At 34.3% G+C, this 26,968-nt stretch overlaps 1 protein-coding gene across 2 annotated transcripts in view; it reads left to right on the top strand.

Moving 5' to 3' along the window:
• The window catches only part of PCDH15 (protocadherin related 15), a 2,067,151-nt gene that overhangs the window by 1,681,228 nt on the left and 358,955 nt on the right, over positions 1-26,968 (top strand). For both annotated transcript variants that reach the window (XM_031956966.1, XM_031956965.1), the window contains 2 exons: positions 427-576; positions 16,430-16,623. In XM_031956966.1, coding sequence (XP_031812826.1) covers positions 427-576; positions 16,430-16,623 — 344 coding nt within the window. The remainder of the gene's footprint in view (positions 1-426; positions 577-16,429; positions 16,624-26,968) is intronic.

A 26,968-nucleotide genomic window follows, 5' to 3' on the forward strand; every position in this document is an offset into this window, starting at 1 on the left:
AGTCTTAATAAACAGACAAGGTTCTATTTAAATGAAGGAAATAATTCTAAAATGAGTCAGGAGGTTATCCTCATATTGAATTTTTAAGGATTAGTAATATTTATACATTACACATTATTTTTATTCCTACACAATTCAGATATGTTTATCTACCCAATTCTCAGCTTCCTGTACATTGATTCCAGTCCTGGGGATAAAACTGCTGGTTAGCCTGCCTACAGAGTTTTCCTAGAATCCGAAAACACTTTGTTTTCATTGTATGAAAGTCTCAGTGTGTATTTCTGAGTGTGTTCATCGGGAAAATAATTCTCTTTTTAATAGCAAGGGATCTTAGAAGGGGGGGAAGTAAGAATGTGCTCTATTCAGTAACAGTTCAAGTTAGGATTTCTTTATTAAAGGTACAGGGCTCTTTGTTTTCCTTTAAAGATAACTGCATTTGATGGTGTCCAAGAAAGCAGCCCTGTTACAGTCAACATCAAGGTGATTGATGCCAATGATAACACTCCAACCTTCCCTGCCATCTCCTACAATGTCTATGTTTACACAGACATGAGCCCTGGGGACAGCGTCATACAGGTAACCACATGTGGCAAGTGAATCATCCTTTGTAAGTGACATTGATGTGGAACTTTGGGAGTTCTAAAAGGAGTCTATCCACACGCGTTCTTCCTCAAAGCTCAAAACATTATCCTCTTTTTATAGATGGAGAAACTGAGACTCAGAGGAATTCAGTGATAATCTGTGACCACAGAGACACAATTTGAAAATAGATTTTTTTATTAGAGTTCAAGATTCTATATATTTTACCCTCCTTTCATAATTCCATAGTTATTGAGATCCATTCAGTTTCTTCATCTGTAGATTGAGGATTTGAGACAATAGAGGCTCTGAGTTACCATCCAGAATTTAAAACCTATGTTTCACTTCAAATGTCTGTCTCCCCACTGTTTTTTTTTTCTTTTTGAAAAGTCCCCCCCAAAAATTCTGCAAATTTTCAACATGAAAAAGCTGAGAAATGAAAAAGAATGGATAGGTACAATTTGGTATCAAAATTCTCTCCACTGGATCTCATTGTCTCCCTTTTGATCTTTTTCCTCATCCATTTATATGCCCATTATCAAAGAGTAAAATCTCAATGCCCTTTGCTATAATTTAATCTGACCTCATTTTATTTTGAAATGGATGAGCAAGAGACTAGAATCAAGGATTAGAATCATTTGTCCTTTTCATGTCTTCTATACTATCTGTGTGAAAAAAATCTTAAGTGTTCATTAAATATCAGTCAGAATCATACAAAGTCTCACAGAAAAGGATCAGTAGGAAGAGCAGAAACATAGTAGAATAAATGGAAAACTTTTATTATTCTAATAATAAACAGTAATGAACAGGAAAAAAAGGTTTAGACAACCTTGTTCACATGAAGAGAAGTATCTTCTTCCCAGTTAAAACAAAGAAAGCAATGAATCAATATAAAGAGAAGAGTACATAATGGTCTAAAGACATATTTGTATCTACACAAAATTTGATGCCAAATTGTGCTACTTACTAGCTGTGCACAGATTTTGGGTAAATGACTTCAGTTTTTTGGATCTCAGTTTTCTTAACTGTAAAATAAGATAATGGGACAAAGTATCCTCTCGAGTTCTTTCCAAATGTTTATCTTCTTTCCTGATTTCTGTTAAATTATTCCTTAATTATCCAATGGATAATCACAATGAATAAAGAAATTTATAAACTAACTTCATAGTATCATACATTTAGAACTTGGAGAGACCCTAATGGTCATTGAACCCTACCCAGCCATTTTACAGATGAAGAAACAGAGACCAATAGAAGGGATGCTACTTTCCTACAAGTGATGAGACTATGTCCAAGTCTGTGGGGAGTAGTTAGGATATATAAGAAGAATAAGTAGGAGATTTCATTGTGTATTCTACTGCCTCTGATCAATGACAGCTTCTTCTTGGAACTCTTCTCTTGGCTTTGCTGGTTTATCTTTCCCTGCTTCATCTAAGTCTTGATATTCCTTTGGACAGGTTAGACTCTTCTCCATGACTCAGCTCCTCCCACTGGGAATATGCAAGGCTCTCCTCTCAAACTCTTTTCTTCTTTTCCCTGCTTTTCTCTATGATAATCTCACTTTCTCCCATGGCTTCAGCCACTGGGAGATCTTAGCTCTTGAGTTATTAGAAACTTTAAAGGTCATCTCATCTAACCACCTTATTTTATGTGCAACATTACCAAAAATAGCTTACTTTGAACAAAATAAGGTCTCAATCACTCTGAGTCCCTCTGGCCCAGTAGATAGAGCACAAGGGCCATTGTCAGGAAAACCTAAGTTCAAATATGATCTCAGACATTTATTGGAATTTGACTCTGGACAAATAACTTAATCTTTGTCTGCTTCAGTTTCTGCATATGTATGATAGGGATCATCCCTTTTATCCTTGTGAGGATCAAATGATAAGTTCAAAGTGCTTACCGGAGCTCTTGGCATAAAGTAAGTGCTATGTAAAAGTTCACTATTATTATTAGTTAGAAAAGTTCCTAACATTTAGGCAGAGATTGGTGCCTCTGCTTATTTTTTTTTAATTTATAGCCATTTCTAGTCAACCTTTGACATCTGTGACCCAAGAAAATTCCATTTATAGATAACATTTGAGTAATAAAACAATAAATTGTATTGTTTGTAACAGGTAAAGAGATGGCAAGCGAGGAAGATGGAAAAGGTACTGAGCTTTTAATGGGACTTTCCTCAGCCCAGATTTTATTATCTTAACTGCCTACAGAGCTGGATGATTTTCCTTGACATCGTCTCTTTCCATAGCTGAGTCCTACATTTTCATTGAGAGGGCTCTGGAATGCATATTTGCTTCAATGCCTTAAATCCATCCTTTCTCAATTCACTTGATAACTTGTAGATGGTCCCTAGAGCATTTTGGAACTTTTTCTTGGCCTTTTTAAATGTGATTTTTCTACTGGGCATATGATCACTACTTGAATGGAACAGAGTTGAACAAATCAACCATCCTACATTGATATGTAGAAGGGAAAACTGAGGCCTAGAGTAATTAACTGAGTAGTCCAGTGTCATGTGGTTCTCAGCAATAAGTGACAGAGCCAGAATTTGCATGTGGGTTCTGTGACTCTATGTATAGAAGTTTTTTGATTTTATCACACTACTAGACTTGGAAGGAGACCTGATTTCAATGTGGATTTCTCTGGGCAAGTTCCTCTACCTTTCTGGGTCCAAGGAATTGAACGAGTTTTGAGGTTCCTTTCCCTTTCCTTTCTGAAGGCTGTGGTGTTCTTTTCTCTAAAATATGATGGTTCTCTGGGAAGTAGGTTTCTTGGGGAGGTTTCTGAAGGCAGCCTTGGTTTCAGTTCAGATCAATAATCACTTCAAATACAGCCAGGAGTTAAAATCCAAATCTTTATTGTGTCCTTCAGAATAGCCTGGTAAGCTTTCCTTGGTTTTGAGGCTCTTCCAGCTTCTGCCTCTAGTTCAACTCTGACTCCTGGCTTCTCAATCTTCCAGCTGAACTCTGGCTCTCAATCTCTTCAACTGACTCCTCATTGACTTGTGACTCTCAATATCTCCAAATGACCCTCACTGAGACTGAGAACTTCTTATATATGATACCTTAAAGGTGTGAACCCAAAGGTTGACTCCTTCTCTGAGAGAGTAGGATTGTGGGAGGTATAAACTTGGATATCTCCCGACTTGTGAACTCCAATGTGTAAGCCAATGTGTAAATTCTCTTAAAGGTGTGAGCTCTAATGTGTGAACTAATTACCTAAGCATTGTTTCTATCAACTCTAATGACTTAATACTTTGTAAGGATTCTAACAAGGTCAATGATCCAAATTGCCAAATCTATATCTCCACCCTTTGACCTTTCTCCCAAATTCAGACACATAGCAGCCTGCTGATTCTTTCCTCTTGGATGTCCCAAAATCATCACCTACCATTTTCCTTGTCTAAACCCAAGAATATCACTGTTGAGACATGATATAGTAAAGCAATTGCTGGCTTTGGAATTTGGCTTGATTACCAGATCTGAGACTTACAAAGTATATGACCAAAGGTTCTTGCTTCCCTCTGGGAATTAGACTGCATAACTTGTGTGTACCTTTTAGCTTGATGATAATCTGATTATATGTACTCTGAAAAAATGTACTCTGGATAGTTAATATAAAATAGGCTTTTCCCTTTTATCATGTCAATTCTTGAATCATAAACTTTTCGATAATATAAGTCATAGAGACATGATTAAAATGCATTGCCTTTAGTTCCTATTATGATTAACTAAGAAAACAAAACTTTCCTTTTTGACAACAGTATGGTTTCTAAAGGGATATTCTAGCTGGCTTTGTTTGTGAACAATGTTTTACTGTAACATTTTTTTTTCAATTAGGCCTTTCTCTTATTTTTATGTATGGTTTCAGCTTGGGAATAAAAGTGAATTTATAGGAAAACAAATCATCAAGGACTAGAAACTCTTAGAACAACAGAAATCCTGGTGCGTTCTATAGCTCAGTCTATATTTGGTCAGGAATTCAATAACTTTGGGAGTATTTGGAAAGGATTATTTCCTCATGTAATTTGTTTATAATACAAATTCTCATTTGCCTATATAAATTTATATTTAATATATATTTATACTAGAAATGTAAATTCTAAATGTAATCACATGTATAAGTTCAACTTTAACATCTCTGCTCTTATTTCAAATAAGAATATTTAATATTAATACCATATTTTCAGGTTATGAAATGCTCACAATTTTTAGAAGTTGCTAACACGGAATGTGGATATATTTTTAAGATACTAATAATATAATGATATCAACCAATCTCTAATAATAATACAAATAATAGTCAATAAATCAATAAATAAAAATTATAATTAAGTTTTATTATTAATAATAGTAACTAGCAATGATATAGAGCTTAAAATTTACAAAGTATTTTATACAATGTTATTTTATTTGATCCTCTCAACAATTTTGTAAGATAAGTGAAATCATTATTCTCCATTTTGCTGATAAGGAAATTAAGATACATGAAGATTTTTAATAATTTACCCAGGGTTACACAGTTAACAAGTATCTGACATCTGCTTTAAATATTTTTGTACTTGTAGGTCCTTTCCCTTTTTTATGATCTTTTAAAGATCAAAGCTAATAGCCATATGTACATTTAATTTCCTTTTGGGTATAGTATCAAATTGCTCTTAAGAATGGATGGATCAGTTTACAACTCCATCTACAAAGCATTCATGTCCCATTTTTCCCAATTTTCTTAGTACTTATATGGCATGTTAGCCAATCTTAAAGATGTTAAGTGCTACTTCAGACTTGTTTTACTTAGAGATGCTGTTTTAAGATTTTTTTTTAAATTTTAGATCATTTTAAGAAGCAACACACACAAAAAAATTAAACTTAGTTGTAGTTGCAGCTTTATAACTAATAATGTGGCTTTATATCCTGAATGCTCATAAGTATGGGCTCTTATAAAGAAGGAGAAGAAATAGAAGGAAGAGAAGAATATACAATAAAAATAATAATTCCTGCTCTTAAATGAAGATAATTAATATTCTATGACATAATCATCTTAATATTCTTGAAAGTATAAAACAAATGTAATTTGACATAATTTCTCAGGGGAATATGGATATGAATTTTACCTTTGTACCTCAATGATCTGAGCTTTCTTAGTAGTTTCCTCATATAAAAAGAGATGAAAATAGAACCTATATAACAGGTCATCTTGTTAAGAGCTGATTTTGATTTTAATTCTTTTTTTCCAATTATAAATAAAGATAGTTTTCAACATTGTTGTAAGAATTTGAGTTGTAAATTTCTTTTCTTCCTCCATTCTTTACTTCCACCTTCCCCAAAACAGCAAGCAATCCAAGATAAATTATACAGGTACAATCATACAATGCATCATTGTAAAGATAAAATAATATGGAGTGCTTTGCAACACATCTCCTCTCTATCTGAGCATTCCTTTGAAGTCTTATTTGCTGACCCATCATTCATAATATGCAACCTAATTTTACATATTCTCCAAAGCTATAACTCAGTTCCCATTCTTAGCTCTGCAATCTCCCCAAAAGTGACTTCATATATTCCCATGACCTTAATTAGCTGATGCTAATTATAATATGATCATATTTTATTAAAATTAATTTGTTGTCCTATATGCTTATCAAATCTATGATGTTCAAAAGAGAACTCACATCTTTCCCCTATATTTTACCCCTCTCCTAAACTTTCCCATTTCTTTTGAGTGTACCACTGCCCTTAGGTCATAACACCAGGATCCTCACTCTCATTTACTCCATCGATATATACTTGTTAACCAGATAACCTGCTCAGCATCTCTCTCAGCTGTAGCTTTTTCTCTTTCTTTTCTATGTCTTTCAGATCCTTGTTACCGTTCACTTGCATTATTTTGATAGCCTTCCAATTGACTTCTATACCTTAAGTATCTCTTCCTTTCAATCCATCTTTCATAAGCTCCATTGTTCCCATGCACACTTTTAAGAAGTGATGTTCCAAAAGTCCAGGTCTACTTAGGTCACTCTCTTTCTTAGTAAATTCTGGTGGTTCCCTGTTGACTATGGAAACAAATTAAAAAGCGCTCATTTTCCCATTAAAAGGACTTTAGAATATGGCGCCAAGCTATCTTTTCAGTCATGTTCAATATTAGTTCTCTTCACATTCTCTATAGTTTAGTCAAAATGTCATTTTTAATGTTACTCATAGGGACTCCATTTCTTATATCATGTGTTTCCTTCATACATGAAACTTACTGTTAATTCGCTTTCACTTCCTAAGACCTTGTAATCTCAGGTCAAACTTGATCTTTTGCAGGAAAACTTTCCTGATTACACCAGCCATTATTCCCATTACTCCTTCCCCATTATTGAATATCTAGGTTGTGAATAGTTTTATATAGCTACAAATATACTTGCTGTCTCCCCTGAAAGAATGTAAAGTCCTTAAGAGTAGGCAATATGTCACCTCTGTCTTATACTGTCTTATATCCCCAGTATTTTATGCTGTGCTTAACATAGAATATAATTTTGTTGATTAGTTTTCTAGTTGGTTAATATTGTTTATGAATTATTTAACATTCTCGATAATATAATATCACCTGAAGATCTGGCAGAATTAGGACACAAAGTGAGGAGAGCACTGAGATTACCTATTCTTTTTCACCTGTAGGAATTTCGCAATCTCTGCTTAGGTTTCTTCAGTGGTTCAGTACAGAGTCAGTGATTACCCATAATTCCCAAATGTTAAGGTTTGTTTTTTAATCATACCTCTTTATCCAAGGGTTCTGATGTCCTTTTGGGAGACAGGCTATAGTGTTCTGAGATCTATAATGAGATTTTTGTCATAGACTCATGTAAAACAATCTGACACTTGCCCTTTACATGCCACAATTAAGGAATCCTGAGGAAATAACCAATAATGACTGGAGTACCTCCTCATCATAGAATTACTTAATCAGTAAGTCTTACTGGAAGCAGAGGACTTTCTTTCTTTTATTTAACGTCAAATACTTTTAGTCTGAGCGTTAAACCTTTAGGAAACAAATATCCATAGAGATAAATTTATATATTGTCTCTAAAAACCTAATTTCAAGAAAAATCTCAGTGGCTTAGAAAGTTTTAACTACCTCAAGTCATCATTTTCAGATATGACAGCAGAGTTGATTTTTAGTAAAGGAATCATAGCAACATCTTTCATGGAGTATAGGGAAAATTGTATATGTTGATAATCTCAACTCCACTGCACAATGACATTCATTTAAGATGTCGACAAATTGTATCCAAAGCCAGAATTAGACCTTTGTACTAATGGAAAACATGGCAGTTCTCTGAATTTTCATAAATGGTCCATTACCCTTTCTGAGGATAAAAGAACTTCAAAGGTAGTCATTGTCTAAAGAAAATGGGAACATTACTGATTAGTTAATGTAGAAATGATTTTGCAACTGGCTTTACAAAGTCTTCTAGAGCTTACCTTATCACACAAGAAAATAAATGCATGTCCTTCCTTTCCTCTCCTCTCCTGCCCTGTCCTCCTGTACTAATTTCTTGGTTTCTCTCTTTTTTCTATTTCTCTCTTCCTTCAAATATATAAATATTATATCTCCATACCTACATATATGTGTATAAATACACATATATATGCAAATATCTGTGTGTACCTACATGTTTGTGTATGTAATATATATGTCTATGAGAGCATGAGCTTTATATTTATATATCTTGCAGAAAGATGGCAAAATTGAGTATAGTAAATAAAAAAAACATTATATACTGAGAAATAGAAACAAAACATAACAAAAGACTAAATTGAAAAATAGAAGTCTTCATACTATTTCCTGTCTCACACTTTTCTCTCCAGCCAAACTGGCTTCTTGATTTTGTTCACAAAAAAACCTTCTCCTATTTCCATGCCTCTTTACAAGTCGGCCCATGTCTAACAAACCTTCTATTTCCCAATCTGCCTCTTAGAAAAGTGATGTCAAACTAAATATAAACAGGAGTCACTAGATCATCCACACAGCTTTGCCAAATGCTATAAAATATTAGCATTATTTTCTACAACATTTAATTGATTTGTTTTGCTAAATATTTTCCAATTATGTTTGGAATCTGGTAATAGTTAAACTTGGAAGTGTTTCTGGTCTCAGTGTAATCACATGCTTAATCCCTCTGCCTCAGAATGTCATGGCTTCTTTGAAGCCTCATTTCAGAAGCTATTTCCTACAGGATCCTGATCTCCCTTTTGCTCTCACTACAGTCATACCAGTAACTAATGGTAGATAGCATAGAATGTCAAGAGAGTCTTCCCTTCTCACATTGTTGATCATGCAAATTTTAGTTATATCTGACTCTTCTTGGCCAAGGTATCGTAGTGATTTGCCAATTTCCCCTCCCTTTTACAAATAAGAAAATTGAGGCAAATAGGGTTAAATGACATGCTGTTTTTTCACCAATAAGTTTTTAATCTATTGTACTCCTCTTTGATTAGTCACTTCTTTGGACATCAGGATCTCAGTTTTTTTTTTTTCATCTATAAATGGCAGAAGTAGGCTAGATGATGTTAAGAACTAAGCTGCCTGTTTGTGAAACTCAGGGTTTTCTGGACCATCTCTAACAGATGGTAGATCCCATGGAAGAATAAGAGATAGGGGATTTTGATCCTATTGGATATGTCCATGATATGTAGAATTTCAAAGTTTTGCATTGACCATCTGTCTTTATGAATTTATGCTCCTTTAGTCTTTTGGAAAATGATCTTTACTTGATAAAGTGAATGAGAACACATAAAGGTATCGAATAGCTATTGGACAAATAATTATTAGGCACTTAATAGATCCTGTTCCCTGTGAATATGAAGATAACCAACGACTCTGACAAATCCTTCAGGCCAGGAGAGTTTAAGAGAGGAATATGGATTACTTAAAAAGCCATAATGTAGGTTATTCTGAGTTAATCACATTGGGAATGATTAGATAGAGTGAAATGAATAATAAGAGAAAAAAAAAGTTACTTGGAGCTATGGGCAGGCTTCTGCAAAGGCTTTAAAGAGGGACTGACTAGTACCTATATACTTTATCGCAATTTAGATAACCCTGTGAGGAAGTCATTGAAGGTATTATTGTTCCAAATTTATAGATTGGGTAAACTAAGCTCAGAAAGTTAAAGTTAGAAAACTTAAGGTCACAAATCCAGTAAGTGTCAGACACAGGATGTGATTCCAGGCTTACTTGATTTCAAATATAACATTCTATGTATTGTATGATCAAAGGTTCATTTCCTGAAGAAGGGAGAGACTAGGGAGAAAGGGGCTAATTATGAAGCTCCTATCATTATAGTCCAATCAAGAGTCAAAAGGGGTCTAAATCAGAATGACAGCAACCAATCAGAAAGGTAATGAGAAATAAAAATAGGACTTGGGAAGTGTTTGCAGTAGAGAATTTAGGCAATGTGGGAAGAACTGAGTCTAAGCAATGTGTCTCAGAATTGATGAAGATAATGTCAGCATCCACTGAGACAGGGAATTTAGGAAGAAGAACAGTGGACAGAGGGACAGGTTTGGGAAGGTAACTGATGAGTTCATCACGGAAACAAAAAATGATTACAAGCGTATATTTGAATGAATTATTTTGTAAAGTTAAATCATTCCTTAAGGCAGCTAAATGACACTATTCACTGCAATCTAGATGAACAGATTAGCTAGTAGGGAATTTGATAAGAAAAAGTAATTAATAATAAGAATGATAACAACAATAGCATGTACATATTGCTTTAGGTTTTGAAAAGCTATATGCATGTTTCTTATGTGATCCTCACAATAATAGAATTTAATTCCATTGGTATTCCCATTTTGTAGATAAGGACTCTGAGGCAGACAGAGTTTACGTGACTTCTGTAGTAACACACAACTAGTATGTTTTAGATATAGGATTTGTACAAGTTCGTCTGATTCCAAGGACAACTCCACTAGGCCATTTCTCTCACTCAATATCTTTAAACCAAAGTTTCATTAGCTCTTGTCAGGTGTGTTACAGAACAGGGTCCTTTTCACATTTGGGTTAGACTTGACTGTCTCCAAGGTCCCTTTCATCTCTGAAATTCTGTGTCATGAAATGCATTACATCAAAATGATAGGTGCTATTTTTCTCATTGAATACAGAAGTAGGACAAATATCTGACTGTTGAGTATAGCTGTTGATTTCACCACCTTGGGTCTCTTGTGGATTTTTCATATAACTTCAAAGGAAGAATAATTTCAGAACTCCCTTCACTCCCATCAAGACCAACCCATATATCATTTCAGAGGAGGCACAATCTTATTTTTACCCTGCTCTTAAAAACTTTCCAACTGGTTAACTTGCCTGAAAGCTTGGTATTATTTCACCACTGTGCTGTGTCAGAAGCTGTAGTGCCCTAACCTTAATATATATTCTTTTGGTTCATTTGCTCATTGTAAATGTCCTATGGAACCTTCATCTCTATTAGATTTTGAGCTTTTCGCCAGCAAGGATTTCATTTATTTATTTTTATTTTTGCCTTTCATTGTATCCCAACACTTACCTCAATAACTGGCACATAGTAGATACTTGATAATTGTTTTTTGAATGACTCCTGAACCATCCAGATGGTTGATTCAGCAAGTGCAGTAAATCTCTGTCCCAAGCATCAATTTATATCCTCATCCTCAGAAATAAAATTAAACTGAAAGGCAAAGAGGCAGAAGCATGGATCATTCTTTTTTTCTTTCCTTCTTTCCTGATTCATCAATTAGGAAAAAGGGGTCTTCTGTTACCATAACAATTAGCAATTGCTAAGTATTAGTTAAATCATTGTTCTTCTCTGGTCTCCACTTTATTGCCCCTGTCAGTTGGGTCTTACCTTGGCTTTCTTTGCTGACTGACCTTGGTTTTGAATAAATCAATAACGTCTTGTTATGTTTGCATCTTGATGTGGAAATAGCCTGACAGAGGGGGCTATTAAGGTCACAACAATACAATTCCCCAACTACTTGATAATTCCAAAATCAGCTGGAATTATGAATGGTTAAAAGTCATCCAGCACGTCCAAATGATTGGATTAGTCCCTATTAGCAATCTTCTTCTCAAGTGTCACATTTTGCCCCATCTTTCCTTTCTCCTTACCAGATTCACCCTTTGAACTCTTCAGTTATTGATTAAGAGCCTACCATTGCCTTTAAGCGTATGTTGGGAGGAAACTGGGAATAAATACAAACATAAAATCTATACTATATAAATAAATTACTTTTGAACTGGGAAGACAGTAGGGATTGGAGGATCAGGTAGGTGGTACTTGGAATGAAGTAGGTATTTTACCCATGAGAGAGCCGGCTCTGCAAAGTCTTGCTCAGACCTCTAAGCAAGCAAAGATATGCTTTGCTTAAACTACAAGAGACAGTCTGATCAAAAGTCTAGATACTAGAGGTAGAATGATGTTTGGTGAGCAGGTCCAATTTGCTGATGATATAGAATACATTTTTCTTCTTTTTGTAGGAATAGTTGTGTTCCTGGCTGTCTTTCCTGCTTTTTTCCCTGTCTTTACCAGGAGGAAAAGTAAGGACATGGAAATGGAAGTAGACAAACAGGGAAAGTGAGTTTCATGTCTCAAAGAAATTCTGAATTCAGCCTGTTATAGTTTAGGGATAGTTCCCCATGATTTTTACTATTTCATATGAGTAATGATTCTGATGATTTTTATCTCACACACACATATACACACACACTCACATTTTTTTTTTGCAAAAGGGTCGCTCACAAAGATCTTTTCATATCAAAAGGTTCGATTATTCAATCCTACTCATCAGCAAGTTACTTAATTGAGTAATATTCTCACCACAATTTAAAAATTAAATAAGGTTACTCCAATCCAATATGCATTTATTAAATGCTGATGTTATCGTTCTTGTTTGGCCTTCATCCTCAAATAGGACCATAACATCAGGGAAATGATACCATATGAAAGTGAATTGCATTTGAATGCAGTGTGATCTGCCTCACTTCACCCTCCAGAGTGATCTTGGTGCAGATACAAGATATAGGTCCAGATGACTAGAGATGGCTCTGGTTGAAATGGGAGACCTTGACATTTTTAGATATCAGGGAAGAAGCAGCCTAACCTTTAAGTCAGGAAGACCTGAATTAATGGTTTGGTGACCACAGGCAAGTCACTTACACTGTTCCAAAAACACTCTTTAAAGTGACAATTTTGAGATGTACCAATCCATTGGGAGAGAGAGTGAGTTCTTCATTGAGAATTCTCCATACTCCTCTTCCCTCACAAAAACAAAGAAGTCATTACTCTGAGCTCTGGAAGGAAGTATAATATGGAAAGTCCAGTTGCAGAAGCAGCATGAAGGTCAGTTACCTAGGAATAGATATTGCATGGAGGAGTAAATCTGGGAGGCTTAATTGGAGCCTGGCTAGGAGGGACTTTCAATACCAAGGCCATACAGATCAATAGAGCTCAGGAACCTTAATGTCTAAGTATCCTTAACTATTTTTCCTTTTTTCTTATATCATAAACCCTTTTAGGAGTTGGATCCAAGTTCTGCATCCTTCTCAGAATAATGTTTTTAGATGTTTACAATAAAATATAAATGATGGCAAACGAAATCAAATGAAAATTATCATTTTAAAAGGTCAAGTTTATAAACCCCAGGTTAAAAATTCCTTTTCTAATCTAAATCCTTCATTTTTTGACAGAAAACAGGCCCCAAGAAAAATCACAAGACTTGCCTAATGTCAAAAAACCAAAACTTGTGCTCTCTTCTTCCAATTTCAAGTCTCTGCTCTCTCCACAATACCCCATTTCTTTAAATCTTTCTCAGCCTCTTCACTTGCCAAATGTTTTCTGCAGTGTATTGTGCACAGATATATAAATTTATATGTTTATGCTATTTTAGGTTTCTGGGGGTTTTTTTTGTCTTTTTTTTCATTCCTTCTTAAATTATTTTAATTCTTAGTTGTGTCTAGACTTTTTACTTTATTGACGTGGGACAGTGACTGATGGGAAATTCCTTTTCCCAACACATATAAATCCCTAATCTTCAACTTACAGACTTGCAGAAATGCCCAGGGTACTGTGAATTTCTGGAACTTACCCATGGCTGATATATTTGAGGCAATTTTGGCACAAGTCCTTCTGATTCTGACCACTACTCCTCTCTGTGCCTTTTTTGTTCTTGATGACACTTGACAAGCACATGCCTGCCTTAAATACTTTTGTGCCTCCTGCCTACAAAGTAGTTATTAAAAAAAAAAAAAGCCAGAGTAGTCCTAACACCCATCTCTGCTACATCCCAATTGATACCTTTTCTTATCTAGATATATTGGCATTAACCACAAAATTTTATTAACCAACTAAAATCCCAGGAAGAATGTTAAAATCTAATCTATTTAGAACTAATTTGAATTAAGATTTCCTAAGACATTGTGTTAAGTGCTTCACTAAAGTTAAAATAGGTGATATAGTTTATATCACATGCATTCACTTTTTTTCCCAAGGAGAATAAATTTACCTGGCATGAATGGTTCCCTCGTTCAAAAATACATCATTCATTCTGTCTCTAAAAATAGCTCCTGCCTCTTCCTTCAGGACCAGTCCTGTCATTCTTATCCTACTTCCATGACTCTTTTATATGATGTTTTTCCTCCCAATCACCACATCTGTCCACCCCCAATGCTCTTCATTTCTTAGGTGTTCAGTTGTGTACTAATTCCCTTCTCTGTTTTTAGTCAATTATTTCTGTTAAAACTATTATTTTTATATGTGAATCATCATTAAAACTTAAATAGGAAACCAGGTGAAATAGTCATTTCTGTCCATAATATGGACACAAAATGGATACATATAAAGTATATGAAATTTGAACCTTAAAGGTAACTTACAGTGAGGTTCCCTACAACATAATATTGAAAATATTATTTTTTAAATCAAAATAATTTCAACTAAAAGTGGGCATACATGTTCAATAAATTCATCATTGGAATGAGTCAATTAGTTATGGAAGAATGTGTGTGTGTGAGATTTTATATACATATGTGTGTATATATACATGGACTATTTTTGTGACATATATATTTATATATTTATGAGTATATATACTTACATATTTACTATATGTGTGTGCATTCACATGTGAATATATGTAAATATACATATATCTATATATACACACGTACACTCTGTATGGTATGTGTAGATATATGTCTATATATAATGCATGTATATATACACACACTATATGTACACTCATATACTCTTAGTGCTAGTTAGATAGATAGATAAGGATATGGTATATACTGTCTCCTGATTTAACTTAACACAAAGTGATTGATCAGGATCATGCACATCTTTCTCTTATGAACTACAATTATCCTTTACTTTTTTCTGACTGATATTGCCTCAAAATTTGAATAATTTTTTGTTTCCTACAAGTAAGAAGTAAGATCCTCAAATTTCACACTTATGTGCATGTCAGAAACCAAGATGGCATGGATGATGGAGTAGTGGATTTAAAATAGGAAAGAATAGGGGTTAAATCTTGATTCTGACAATTATTTGCCATTTAATTTTGGCAAGCCCCTCCCTGAGCCTGTTTCCTTATCTTGAAAAGGACATAGTCATATCTCTATTTGTGATGCCACAATTTGTCATGAGATTCCGTGGAGATGATTTATGCAAAGCACATTGTAGACTTTTAAAAATCATATAAATGTTCATTAGCACTTTGATTTGATAACACCCCTCAGTCTTTTTTTTTTTTTTTTTTTCCCTACAGAAGCAACTTTCTTGGAGCCTACCAATGAGTTTCCTTCATTAGTGAATTCTAATCAGAACCCTTTCTGATAATTTTGCAAATAGTTGCCAATTTGATAATCTTACCCATTTAATAGAAATCATCATAATACCCATGCAGGAAGAACATTAGGCAGTCATATTAAGCCCAAGTGAAAATGATATTTCAGGGGGGAATTGTAAGGGAGAGCTCCCTAATTCGTCTAAATAGCACATTTGTTGTCCAGATAAAATAAATCAATCCAGTTAAAGATTCATTTCCGAGTCTTACAAAGTTCCAGTAAAATTCAAATATTTCTGGGCAAAGTAACTCATAAGGATAGATAATTCATTTTTAGTGCAAATGAATTTTATCAAATGCTTTTTTTTAAAAATAAGGAAGATTCCAGGGAAGGAGATAATAAGAGACCTTTAAAAAAAAGTTGACAAGATATCTAGAAAAACGGGGGGAAATGAGGGATGAAAAGGAAAAAAAATTACAATTTTTCATGGAGATGATCTTCATGTGTTATATTGGTAGAGGGTAGCAAGGAAGGAAAGAGAGAATAAATGAGAAAATGATAAACTATAAATTCTATTGCTACATGATTCTTGATTAAGTACTAGACACTAACTTTCAGTTTTCTTAGATGGATTTTTTTCATTTTATATGAAGGCACTGAAGGCCAGAAAGTTCAAATGATTTGATAAGGGTCACATTGTTAGCAGTAGACCTGTAGTAGGAGAAAGAAAATTTGATTCTCAGATCAGCCAACTCTAACTCACTTACTCTTCTCTTGGAATCACACTATGATGAGCTGCCTTCTTTTGGACTTTTTGATTTAAAGGAATGATCAACCTCAAGAATGAGAAATTCCTTTCTTTTTAACCTCTCCCAAAAAGAAATGGACATCTTTCCACTGTGATTCTCTCAGTACCACTCTAGTAGAAAACTTCCCCTTCATCTCTGATTGTTGTCTTCCTCTGAAAATGTCTTAGGTGACAGGGGGATGACAATTTGGTGACAGGTTGATTCCTGAGGGATTTATGTGTGATTTTCAATTCCAGCTCACTGCTGTAGATGCAGACGAAGGACCGAATGGAGAGATCTCATACCAGATCCTCGTTGGAGATCAAGGAGACTTCGTCATTAATAAGACCACAGGTCTTATTACTATCGCACCAGGAGTAGAATTAACAGTGGGCCGGACCTATGCCCTTACCGTACAAGCAGCTGACAATGCCCCCCCTGCAGAGAGAAGGTAATTTATATTATAGCACACATACACAATCTCTTCTTCAGGACCTATATTTAGCTTCATAATTAAATTGAGCCACAGTATGAATTTTTTTTTCTCCTAAAAATCTAAATTAGATCAGGAAGGCTCAGGGACTGGATTCCTGGGAACTGCCTATATCACTCTTTAATTTGTGAAAAAATCAGCAATGAGTGCAATTATTAAGCCACAAAAAGAAGTGGAAGTTAAATTAACTCCATCAATTTTATATGTTCATTTGGATACCAGAGTCTGTAATGGATGGGAGTTAAGTAGCAACAGAGGCATGTGTCCGCATTATTACTGAAGAGCCATAGGCAGACTTCTTCTGAGCTCCCAGACCACAGACTCTAAATCTAATCTAAAAATGAGACATTATTTGCATTTTGTTCTTATTTTATTGTCAAGGAGTCATAGAGGTTGAAAATATAAATAGATTAAGAAAAATCTTTAAACACATTAATGAATTTAGGGTTAGGGTTAGGTGATAGGAGGTTAGCATGGAGAAATTTACCTGCTCAAACATTGGTTTATATAAAAGAAATTTGAGGTGATTATTTTGGTGAGGAAAGAACTAACATTTGGAGGCATCAGGAAAAGCTTCAAGGAAGGGATGATACAATAATTATATTGGAGGACATGAATTAGGAGAAATAGAAATGAGAAAAGAGGGAATTTTAGGCACAGGAGCCCAAAAAAGTGAAAGGCTGGAGGCAAGACATAAAGTATTGTGTATAAAGAGCAACAGAAAGGTCAGCTTAGCTACACAATAAAATGAAGATACCAAGAGTATGTATGTATGCATGTACATAAATATATTTAATATCTATGTATATGTGTGCATGCATATATATGGATTCACATATATATTTATATACGTGTGTGTATACCTATAGGAAAGCAGATAGATCATGTCTCCAATAGCCTACCACAGTGATTTTTTTCAATAGTTTTGTTTTTCCAAATACATATAAAGAAAGTTTTCAACATTTGTTTTTTTCTAAAACTCTGTATTCTGATTTTTTTTCCTCCATCCCTTACCTCCCCCTTCCAAAAGATAGAAAGCAATCTGATGGAGGTTAAATATATAGCACAGTGATTTTGGAAGATCTAGCATAAGTGATCTATTGAATTGAATCTTTTTTTTTTATTAAATAACTGATTCCCACTTCTATCTGTGTATTGTCTATTAGATTAGAAGCTACTTGAGGGCAGGGGTTGTCTTTGTTTTTTATTGTATTTGTATTCCCAGTGTTTAGCACAGTATCTAGCATGTAGTGAATATTTATTGACTGACTAGGGGAAAAAGAGCACCAGCCTTCAAAAAATTAACATTCGACTTGGGGAAAGAACTATGGAAAAGGAAGATGGAAAAAAAAAAAAGATTGAAGAGCTACATAACCATGTAGTTACATCGTGTCAGATTCAGAAAAATTAAAAGTAAACCTGGGAAAAGAATCCGTTTAGGTGGCTTAGGGCTCTCCCTATATGGAAACCTCAAAAGGAATTCACCAACCTGAGAAGTGGCCAGAGGACAAAGAGATGTTGCAGGTTGGAAAACCACAGAATATAAGGGTATGTCCAGATTGAAAAGGTAGCTGAAACATGAATGTCTGAGAGTCAGAAGTAAAGAGAGGAGAGAAAAGTTTATTCTAATCATCCAGACAGATGTTCCCTTGTAAAATTCTGGTGTAAAAATTCTGCTTATTAGAAGTGTCATAAAATTTGGCATGAATATGTGAAAGACCAACCTTCTGTTACTCATGCCCAATTCCTGTGACCTCTTAGAATACATTTTCCCCTAGAAACTTAAATACATGTTAATTGGCCTTGAACATGATGTTTGAATTGAAAAATCATTAAATTATTTTCCACTATCAGATATGAAATGTGGATATTACATAAGCCTACAAAGTTCAGAGCAGTGATTCTCTTGCCCTTCCCTGGGTATGCCAAGGTGAATTTACACTTGGAGATTTACATATCATTCTATAGTGTTAAATTCACCTGGAAGTCACCTGAAAGATGTCTGATTTGGAAGAATAGGGAGAAGGAGTTTCTTAGGTTTGAGACTCAGAAAACCTTTCATTCTGTGTCTGTGAGGATTCAGCACTAATCATGATATCAGTATTTTGATCAGACCCCAGGGAAAGGTGGGATGAAATACAAGGTTAGAGAATGGATAAGTGAGCTTTTAAAAATTTTCTTCAAGGACTCAGTACAATTTTCTAAGTCACCAATATATGCATGGCAGGTAATCCCTCTGTTCCTCAGTCTCCCTGTGCAAAAAAAAAAAAAAAAAAAAATGCCATTGACTTCTAAGGAATATTATGGGTATTAATGATTTAAGGACTCAAATACTTTGACCTCATAAGTTGGAGTATGGCATTTACACTATATAGCTCTGGAATTCATTCAGAAATATTCAGAAGTCATCCCTGCCAGTATAGAGTTCATTTCGTTCATTTCAAAATAGATAATTAGGCAGGATTGCTTGATTGTTACATTGCCAAAGAATTGTAGATGTTGAAAATAGAAATAGATTACATAAAGAGAAGTTTAAATGGTATTTATTAGTGAAAGAAATACATAACTTAATCATGGAGAAATTAGGATTGGTTGAAAAACCATGTGCTACAACAGGACAATCACTGGAAGTACTTTTTGTGAGGTGATAGAATTAAAGTCTCCAGCCAGATCAGGCTTTCTAAAATATTAATAAATGAACAACTATCACAAAAGAGAAAAATAAGTAACATCTTCAAAATAAAAATCAAATGAAAACATAACAGAACTACACTAATACCAACAAAAGAGAGTACTCGATTGACATAAAACTGCTCTTGTCATCCACGCACATGCCTCAGTGGTTGGTTCATACCCTGGAGTCACTGGTTGCCTATAATCATAATTCATACTATAATCATACATCATACTAAAAGTTCTAGACTAACTAATGGTGGGACAATCAATCATCAGCTGCCTTCTAGTGGCCTCTTCCAAAGAAGTTCATTCTCAAGAATGAATCATCCAGTATCTTTCACCAATCTAAAAGAAAAAGTTCAAAGACTAAACTCACACTAGAACCGGCAGGGATAAAAGGAGTAAAGATATTTAGGAAATAACCAATCAACAAAAAGCTCCTAATGCACCCCTAAAATCATGGGATGTGAAGAGTTTAGGATAAAATTGAAGCTGAGATTAATTTTGAAATAACCCAAGAATAGCCACAAGGGTGAGTGGAAAGTCCCATTTTTTCAAATGAAGGAAGATATAAACAGGGTATAAATAAACTAGAGAAGATACCAGGAAGTCTTGAAAAGCAGTGGATTCCTTGAAGAAACAGAATAATAATCTTAAAAATCCAATGGTAAAAATATTTTACTACAAAATAGAGACAAAAAATAGAAAATATAGCTCTGCCAAAAATACCTCACCTGGAAAATAAGGAATGAAGAGATAATAACAGGAGAACATGATAAAAATCCAAACAAGTGAACCTTTGTTGAAGAAATCATAAGTTAAAAGTTGCCCAGAAATATTAGAACTGGGGGTAGGGGGAGCATAGAATAATAGAATGTATTTCAATATAGATATATATTAGCCAAAAATGTGATTTTTAAAATCCTAGTTTCTTAGATAAAAGACAAGTTATTTCAGGAAGCTGGGAAAATATTAATAATACATGGGTCTTGATTTTATGATTTATAATGTGCAGGTTGGAATAGTTGACTTCTGAACCCTCATCTGCATCTATTGTATATTGATGGTCCAATGAATCCATATGACTTTAGTTAGAATTAGGTCAGACTCTGTATCAACATGATAGAAAAAAATAGCATATAAGCACATTCGATTTCAGAAAGTAAAGAAGATGATTTTTAAGCAACAATACATTACTTTTAAATAGTGGACAGAATTCCAACTAGGAAATAAAATAGTTGTTTATCCCAATGGATATCTTCTAAATTTTCCTGTTGAGAAAAAAAAGAACTGGGAAGAGGCTATGAAGGACAAATATAAAGGACAAAAGTTTATAATCAATAAGTAAGCCTGAATAAATAGAAAGAGGAAAAGGCTACCCTTCAGAAACCCTTAGTAGTCAATTCACAAAGAAAAAAAAATAGATGGGCTATTAGATTTAAATTAGAAAATAATCAGTGGAGAGCCCATGTGCCATATAGTTATCTTGGGGGTGTTAAGAGAATTCAAGGAAAACCATTAACATGTTTGATAAACCTTGTGTGGTAAATGCAGGGGATGATATGACAGTTGAATGGGATGAAAGGGCCTGGATAAATTACCATCTGTATCACTAGAAGGAATACCCATGTTAATAACAGCATCAGAGTATTTGCATTTTACTTTCCAAACTTTATGTTAAAATTATCTGGGAGTAGAATAGTTGTGGATCCTAGATTATAATCATTAATGGTAATTAATAATAATAATAGCTTAAAGTAATAATGTTATTTTGAAATTGTATTGTAATTATGTTTTTCAAACTACTTTTATGCATATTATTTTATTGTCAAATATTAGTTCCTTTCAATAGTTTTACAGAGAATAAAGTGCTATATTGTTCATTAGTATTACTCAAGATCGTATTTATTAGATAGATAGATGGCTCAAAGCTTTGGACCTGGAGTTAAAAAAACCTGAGGGTTTAGATTTAGGTTTAGACACAATATCCATGGCACCTTGAACAATTCATTTAATCTCAGTGCCTTATTTTCCTTATTTGTAAAACATGAATGATAATCATATCAGCCTCCTAGGGTTGGTATTGTAAGAATCAATGAAATGATACCTATCAAGTCCATTGCAAGCCTTAAAATATTATATAAATAGTCCTTTCATCATAAAGGAAGAATTATATGGAGAGGGTGCAGTGATTTTATCAGCAAAATGGCCTTCTGCTGTAGAAATTGCCTTTGTTGATGTTGACCGACAAGTCTATCTATGACTATCATTTTAGTGAATCACTTGGTTTGTTGAGATGTTACCTGGTTACATTGTTCTATGTGTGTTCTTTTGTATTTTTTTTCTCTCCCATGATAGAATATAAGTTCCTTGAAGGTAACAAGTCCTTGAGGACTATTTCATTTATATATTTATGCATTTCCAGGACCAAGCAAAGGGCCTGGAACAAGAAAGATATATCATAAATACTTTTTGATTAGCTGGTCAATTGATAGTCCATTTGTGTCAGATTCAAGGCTTGAATTTTAATCTTTCTAACTAGCACATTTTTCAACCCTGAAAATCATTTTGTCTTATGTTGATTCTCCCTTCCCTATCTTTGATTATGTATTTAATACAAGGTCCTCAAAGGCAAAGATTGTCTCATTTTTGTTTTGTATCCCAGCAATAGTGCCTAGAACCTTGTAAAGTGCTTATCACAGACATGGTGACATAATTTGTGAAGCTAACTTAAATGAAAATTATCAATTAATTAAATAAGGGAAGAGAGAAAAAAGACATTCCCTATGGGGAATTAGGAAAATACCAGGAAGATAAGCTTGCAGCTTGCAGCTTCCATCTTCCATCACTCCTCTCCTAAGTAGGAATAAAACATGTGGAAGGGAAGGTCCATTTGCAAACCAGTGGTTTGTGTCTGTCTGTGAGAACAAAGGGTTGTAGGTTATTTAATTTCCCTCCCTAACTTCTATCTGATTCAGGACATTTCTCTGTTTAACCAGTTGGCATCCATTTTGTTCCCACGTTTACACTATCAGATTACAGATTTCCTATTTTTTCTCTGTTCACATTTCCCTTTGGTGATACATAGAAGCACCTGAAAATGATAATGAGAAAGCCTGGGCCTAAAAGCCAAAGTAGCTTTTGCTTCTCTGCTTTGAAAAGAAGAATTCTCTTCACTGAATCAAGGATCTTAGAGAATTTCAAATGAGATCATGTATAAGAAATATTTTCTAAAGCATGATAGAATTTCCCCTCAAATGCTCCCTTCCTCCCAATTTTACTATTACATTCAAGGACACCACCATTCACCCAGTCACCCAGGTTCAAAAAATAGGTGTCATCCTCAACTCTCCATTAAATTCCCTGCATATATCCACTCCATGTTTAAATTTATCATTTGTACTGTCACATTTTTATATCTTCTTCCCTGTATGTATGAAAGATCTTCACCACTGGACAATTTCGGTAGGCTTCCAGTTGACCATCCTACCTCTTTTATCCCTCTCCCCTACTCTGGTCATTCTTTCACTTAACTTCTAGCGGTTTTATCTTTGTAACAACTCTTGAACATACCCCCTTCTCTCCTTTGACACTGCCCTCACTCCACTGCAGGCCCTCATCACCTCACATCTATAATATTGCAATAGTCTGCTGGTGGGTCAGCCTGCCTCAAATCTCTACCTCTTTGATCCACTTTCCATTCAACTGTTAAAACGATTCTTCTAAATCAGAGCTTTGACCATGTCACCCCAGATCTGATTCAATAAACTCCAGTTGTTCTCTATCTCATTCAAGATCAAATAGGAAATCCTCTGTTTGTTCAAAGCCCTTCATAACCTATCTCCTCCCTACCATTTTAGTCTTATTAGACCTTTCTCTCTAACATATATATTCTTTGATCCAGTGACAATGGCCTCCTGGCTGTTCCATGAATAAGACATTCTCTTTTTTGACTTTGGACTCTAGTTATCTCTCATGCCTGTATATACACACACATATATAGACATGTACATATACACATGAATGAATATACACATATATACATGTATACATACAGAAAGAGATTAATTTCCTATAAAAATCCCATCTTCTAGAGAAAGTCTATTTCTAATTCATCTTAATTCTAATTCCTTCCTTCTATTAGTTACTTACTATTTATAATCAGTATGACTGGACTCTACATTTTGTTTGCTTGTTGTTTCCCCCAATGGATTGGGATTTCTTTGAAAGAAGGAATGTTTTATTTTTTTTTTTCTAATCACCAAGTTTAGCACAATGTCTGGCATAGGGTAGGTACTAAATAAATGTTTTGTTTTGTTTTGTTTTTTATTGATACTGATTTGCAGTAATTAATTACTTTTCCTGTACTCTCACTTAAGGACTCTGTAAATCAGAACTAAATATGACCGATCTCTCAAAAAATCTTCTATGGTCAATGTTGAAAAAAAAAACTATTCAAAAATTATTCTAGCCTTTTCTAATCATAAAATGATTGAAATGAAAAGAAGTAATAGATTAAAATATGTTTGAATTGATTGTCTGGAGTTATAATGTGCATATTTTAAGTGATTCAATTATGGGACTTAGAAGATAAGTATATGGAGCAAAGTGGAAAGTTATAATTGATCATCAAAAGTAGCTATAGTGTCAACGATATATTGATTAAAAAATATTCTCAGGATTTAATGACATGAGGCACAGTTATAAGTTAAAAAAAAAATCAAAGACTTTTCAACCTTTTATGTGTCAACATTCATTTGCATTCATTTCTTTGAATTTCACTTTGTTTCTGTTATGGGTATGGCCCTGTGTGCTGTCATTTAGATACTAACTTAAAACAACTTCTTAATATTCATGATCAATATCCTCTCCTTCCTCTCTCTAGAAGATGTTAAATCACTTTTGTATTTAGGAGAGAAAATGTCATAGCCTGAAGTTTTGCTAAATCTTATTCCTGGTTTTGTAGTTCATAATTTTTAACAGGGTTCTTAGGAAAACTTTGACATATTTGAACCCATCCTCTGAAACACAGATAAAAGGGGGAAGAAGATAGGAACTGTCTCATTCTTCTCAAGGCTACATCTAAGACTTCTTCCATGCTTTCCAGTTCTTCAACCTAAAAATCCACTTCAGCCCTGAAACTTCAGTCCTGAACTCTCTCCCTGGATTGGATGACTCCTGGCAGAATCTCCATTTAAGAAGGGTACTTGATGGTGGGAAATAGGAGAGTGGGGGGATGATGCAGAGAAAAGGTAACAGCTCCTTTACTCTTTACCAAACTTCTCCAAACACTTCTAAATAATGCCATAAAGTATTCGGGGTAAAGCAGAACCCACAAAAGGATGGGGTGAAATAATTTTCCAGTCTAATGGATTTAAAAAATAGGCAGGAAAGGTCTGTTGCACCAGGGTGAGTGGAGCATAGTCCATTACAGCCCATACTCCAGCAAACTAGAAACAGGACTTGGAAGCCACTGAATGAGCAGGAGGAGCTGGTGCTTCCATAGTTCTCAACCCACAGAAGGTAAACAGGAGTCAAACAACTGGTAAGAAGGAGAATACAGGAGTCTTTTGCTAACACTGAGAAAGGACCCTATTGCTTTGTCCATATTCATATCTAGGTCAGAGTACTGGGTAGCAATCCCAGGTTGAGAAGGAGCACTAGCACACTATAACTTGTAGACACAGTATAGCAGAGCCCTTCTCATAGTTTCATGTTTGTGATTTCTCACATACTAGTGCAAAGGCCCAGAGAGTAGTAAACACACATCTTTGATCATGTCATTTTAGAGGAACTTACAGGTCACTAGAAGTAACTCTGAAAACAGTCACACAAAACTCTTGAATCTTGAGATAATGTACCCTCTACTCTGAAGCAGAACCCTACTTTAAGAAACACTTAAAAGTAAAGGAAATGAACAAATAACCCCCCAAAAAATTGTAACCATAGAAAGTCACAACACACAAACCACACGCACACACACACACACACACACACACACACAAAATTATATCAAAACTCCTAGATCTGAAACCTCCCAGAAAAAGATGAATTGGTTTCAGGCCATGGAAGAACTCAGAAAGGATTCTGAAAGTCATGTAATGGAGGGAGAGAAAAAAATTGGGAAGAAAAATGAGAATAATGCTGGAAAATCATGAAAAACAAGGCCACATCTTGGTAAAGGAGACCAAAAATACTGAAAAAAATAATACAATAAACAGACTAGATCAAATGATTTTTTAAAAAGTACAAAAAGCCAATAAAAAAATAATATTTAAAAAGCAGAATTGGCCAAATGAAAAAAAAAAGTGCACAAAAATTGATGAAAAAAAAAACTCTTAAAAAGTAGATCTGATCAAATGAAAAAAAGTACAAAATATCACTGAAATAAGCAATTCTTTAAAAACTAAAATAGAACCAATTGAAGCTATTGATTATATAAGAGATCAAGAAACTGTAAAAAAAAAAAAAAAGTTTAAAAAGAAGAAATACCGAAAGAAAAGAAAATGAGCAAGAAACAAAAAAAAAAAAAAAAAAAAAAAAAAATCCTTGACCATACAATGTTACTATGGTAACAGGGCAGACCAAAACACAAATTCAGATGAGGACAAAATATACACAGAAGAAGTCTCAGTAATATGAATCGATCTCAAGCCCAAACAGGCTTCTTGGAAATACTCATAAAAGACTTTAAAGGGCAAGCAAGAGAGGTAGAAGAAAAAATGAGAAAGGAAATGAAAGATAGTCAACAACTTGGAAGAGGAAGGAAAAAAGTTTCATGAAGAAAACAACTCCTTAAAAAGTAGAATTAGCCTGATGGAAAAAGAGGAAAAAAGTTAACTGAAGAATATTACACATTAAAAACTAGAATGGGGCAAATGGAAGCTAATGACTCTGTAAGGCTGCAATAATCACTCCAACAAACTAAAAAGAGTGAAAAAAAATAAGAAATTGTGAAATGCCTGTTTGGAAAAACAGCTGACCTGGAAAAGAGATCTAGAAGAGACAATTTAAAAATTATTACTCTATCTGATGACCATGACCAAAAAAACCCAAAATAGTCTGTATAGCATTCTTCAAGAGATCATTAAGGAAAATTGCCCCAATATTCTGGAAATAGAGGGGAAAATTTTCTTTGACAGAATCCATCAATCACCTTCAGAAAGAGGTCCCACAAGGAAAACCCCAAAGAACAATGTTGCAAAACTTCAGAACTAAAATTCCAAGGAAAAAATGCTGCAAGCTACAAGACAAAAACAGTTCAAATATCAGTGAGCAAGTCAGTTTTTAGGTAAATGCTCCTCTCTAACCTTAACCCTAAATGTAAAGCTTCTAAAATAATGGATTGGAGAGCCTTGAATACCATATTTTGCAAGGAAAAGTACCTAAGGATATAACCAAGAATTAACTACCCAGGGAGACTCAACATTATTTTTCAAGGGAAGCAACAGAGCTTCAGTGAAATAAGATTTTCAACCATTTCTACTGAAAAAAAACATGAACTAAACAGAAATTTTAATCTACAAACACAGTACTCAAGAGAAGCATAGAAAGATAAACAGAGGGAAAATGTATATTATTTAAACGCTAAACTTTGTATATTTCTAGACAGGAAATGCTATCTGTA

The sequence above is a fragment of the Sarcophilus harrisii genome, chromosome 2, assembly GCF_902635505.1.
Source record: "Sarcophilus harrisii chromosome 2, mSarHar1.11, whole genome shotgun sequence".
In the NCBI taxonomy this organism is placed as follows: Eukaryota; Metazoa; Chordata; class Mammalia; order Dasyuromorphia; family Dasyuridae; genus Sarcophilus; species Sarcophilus harrisii.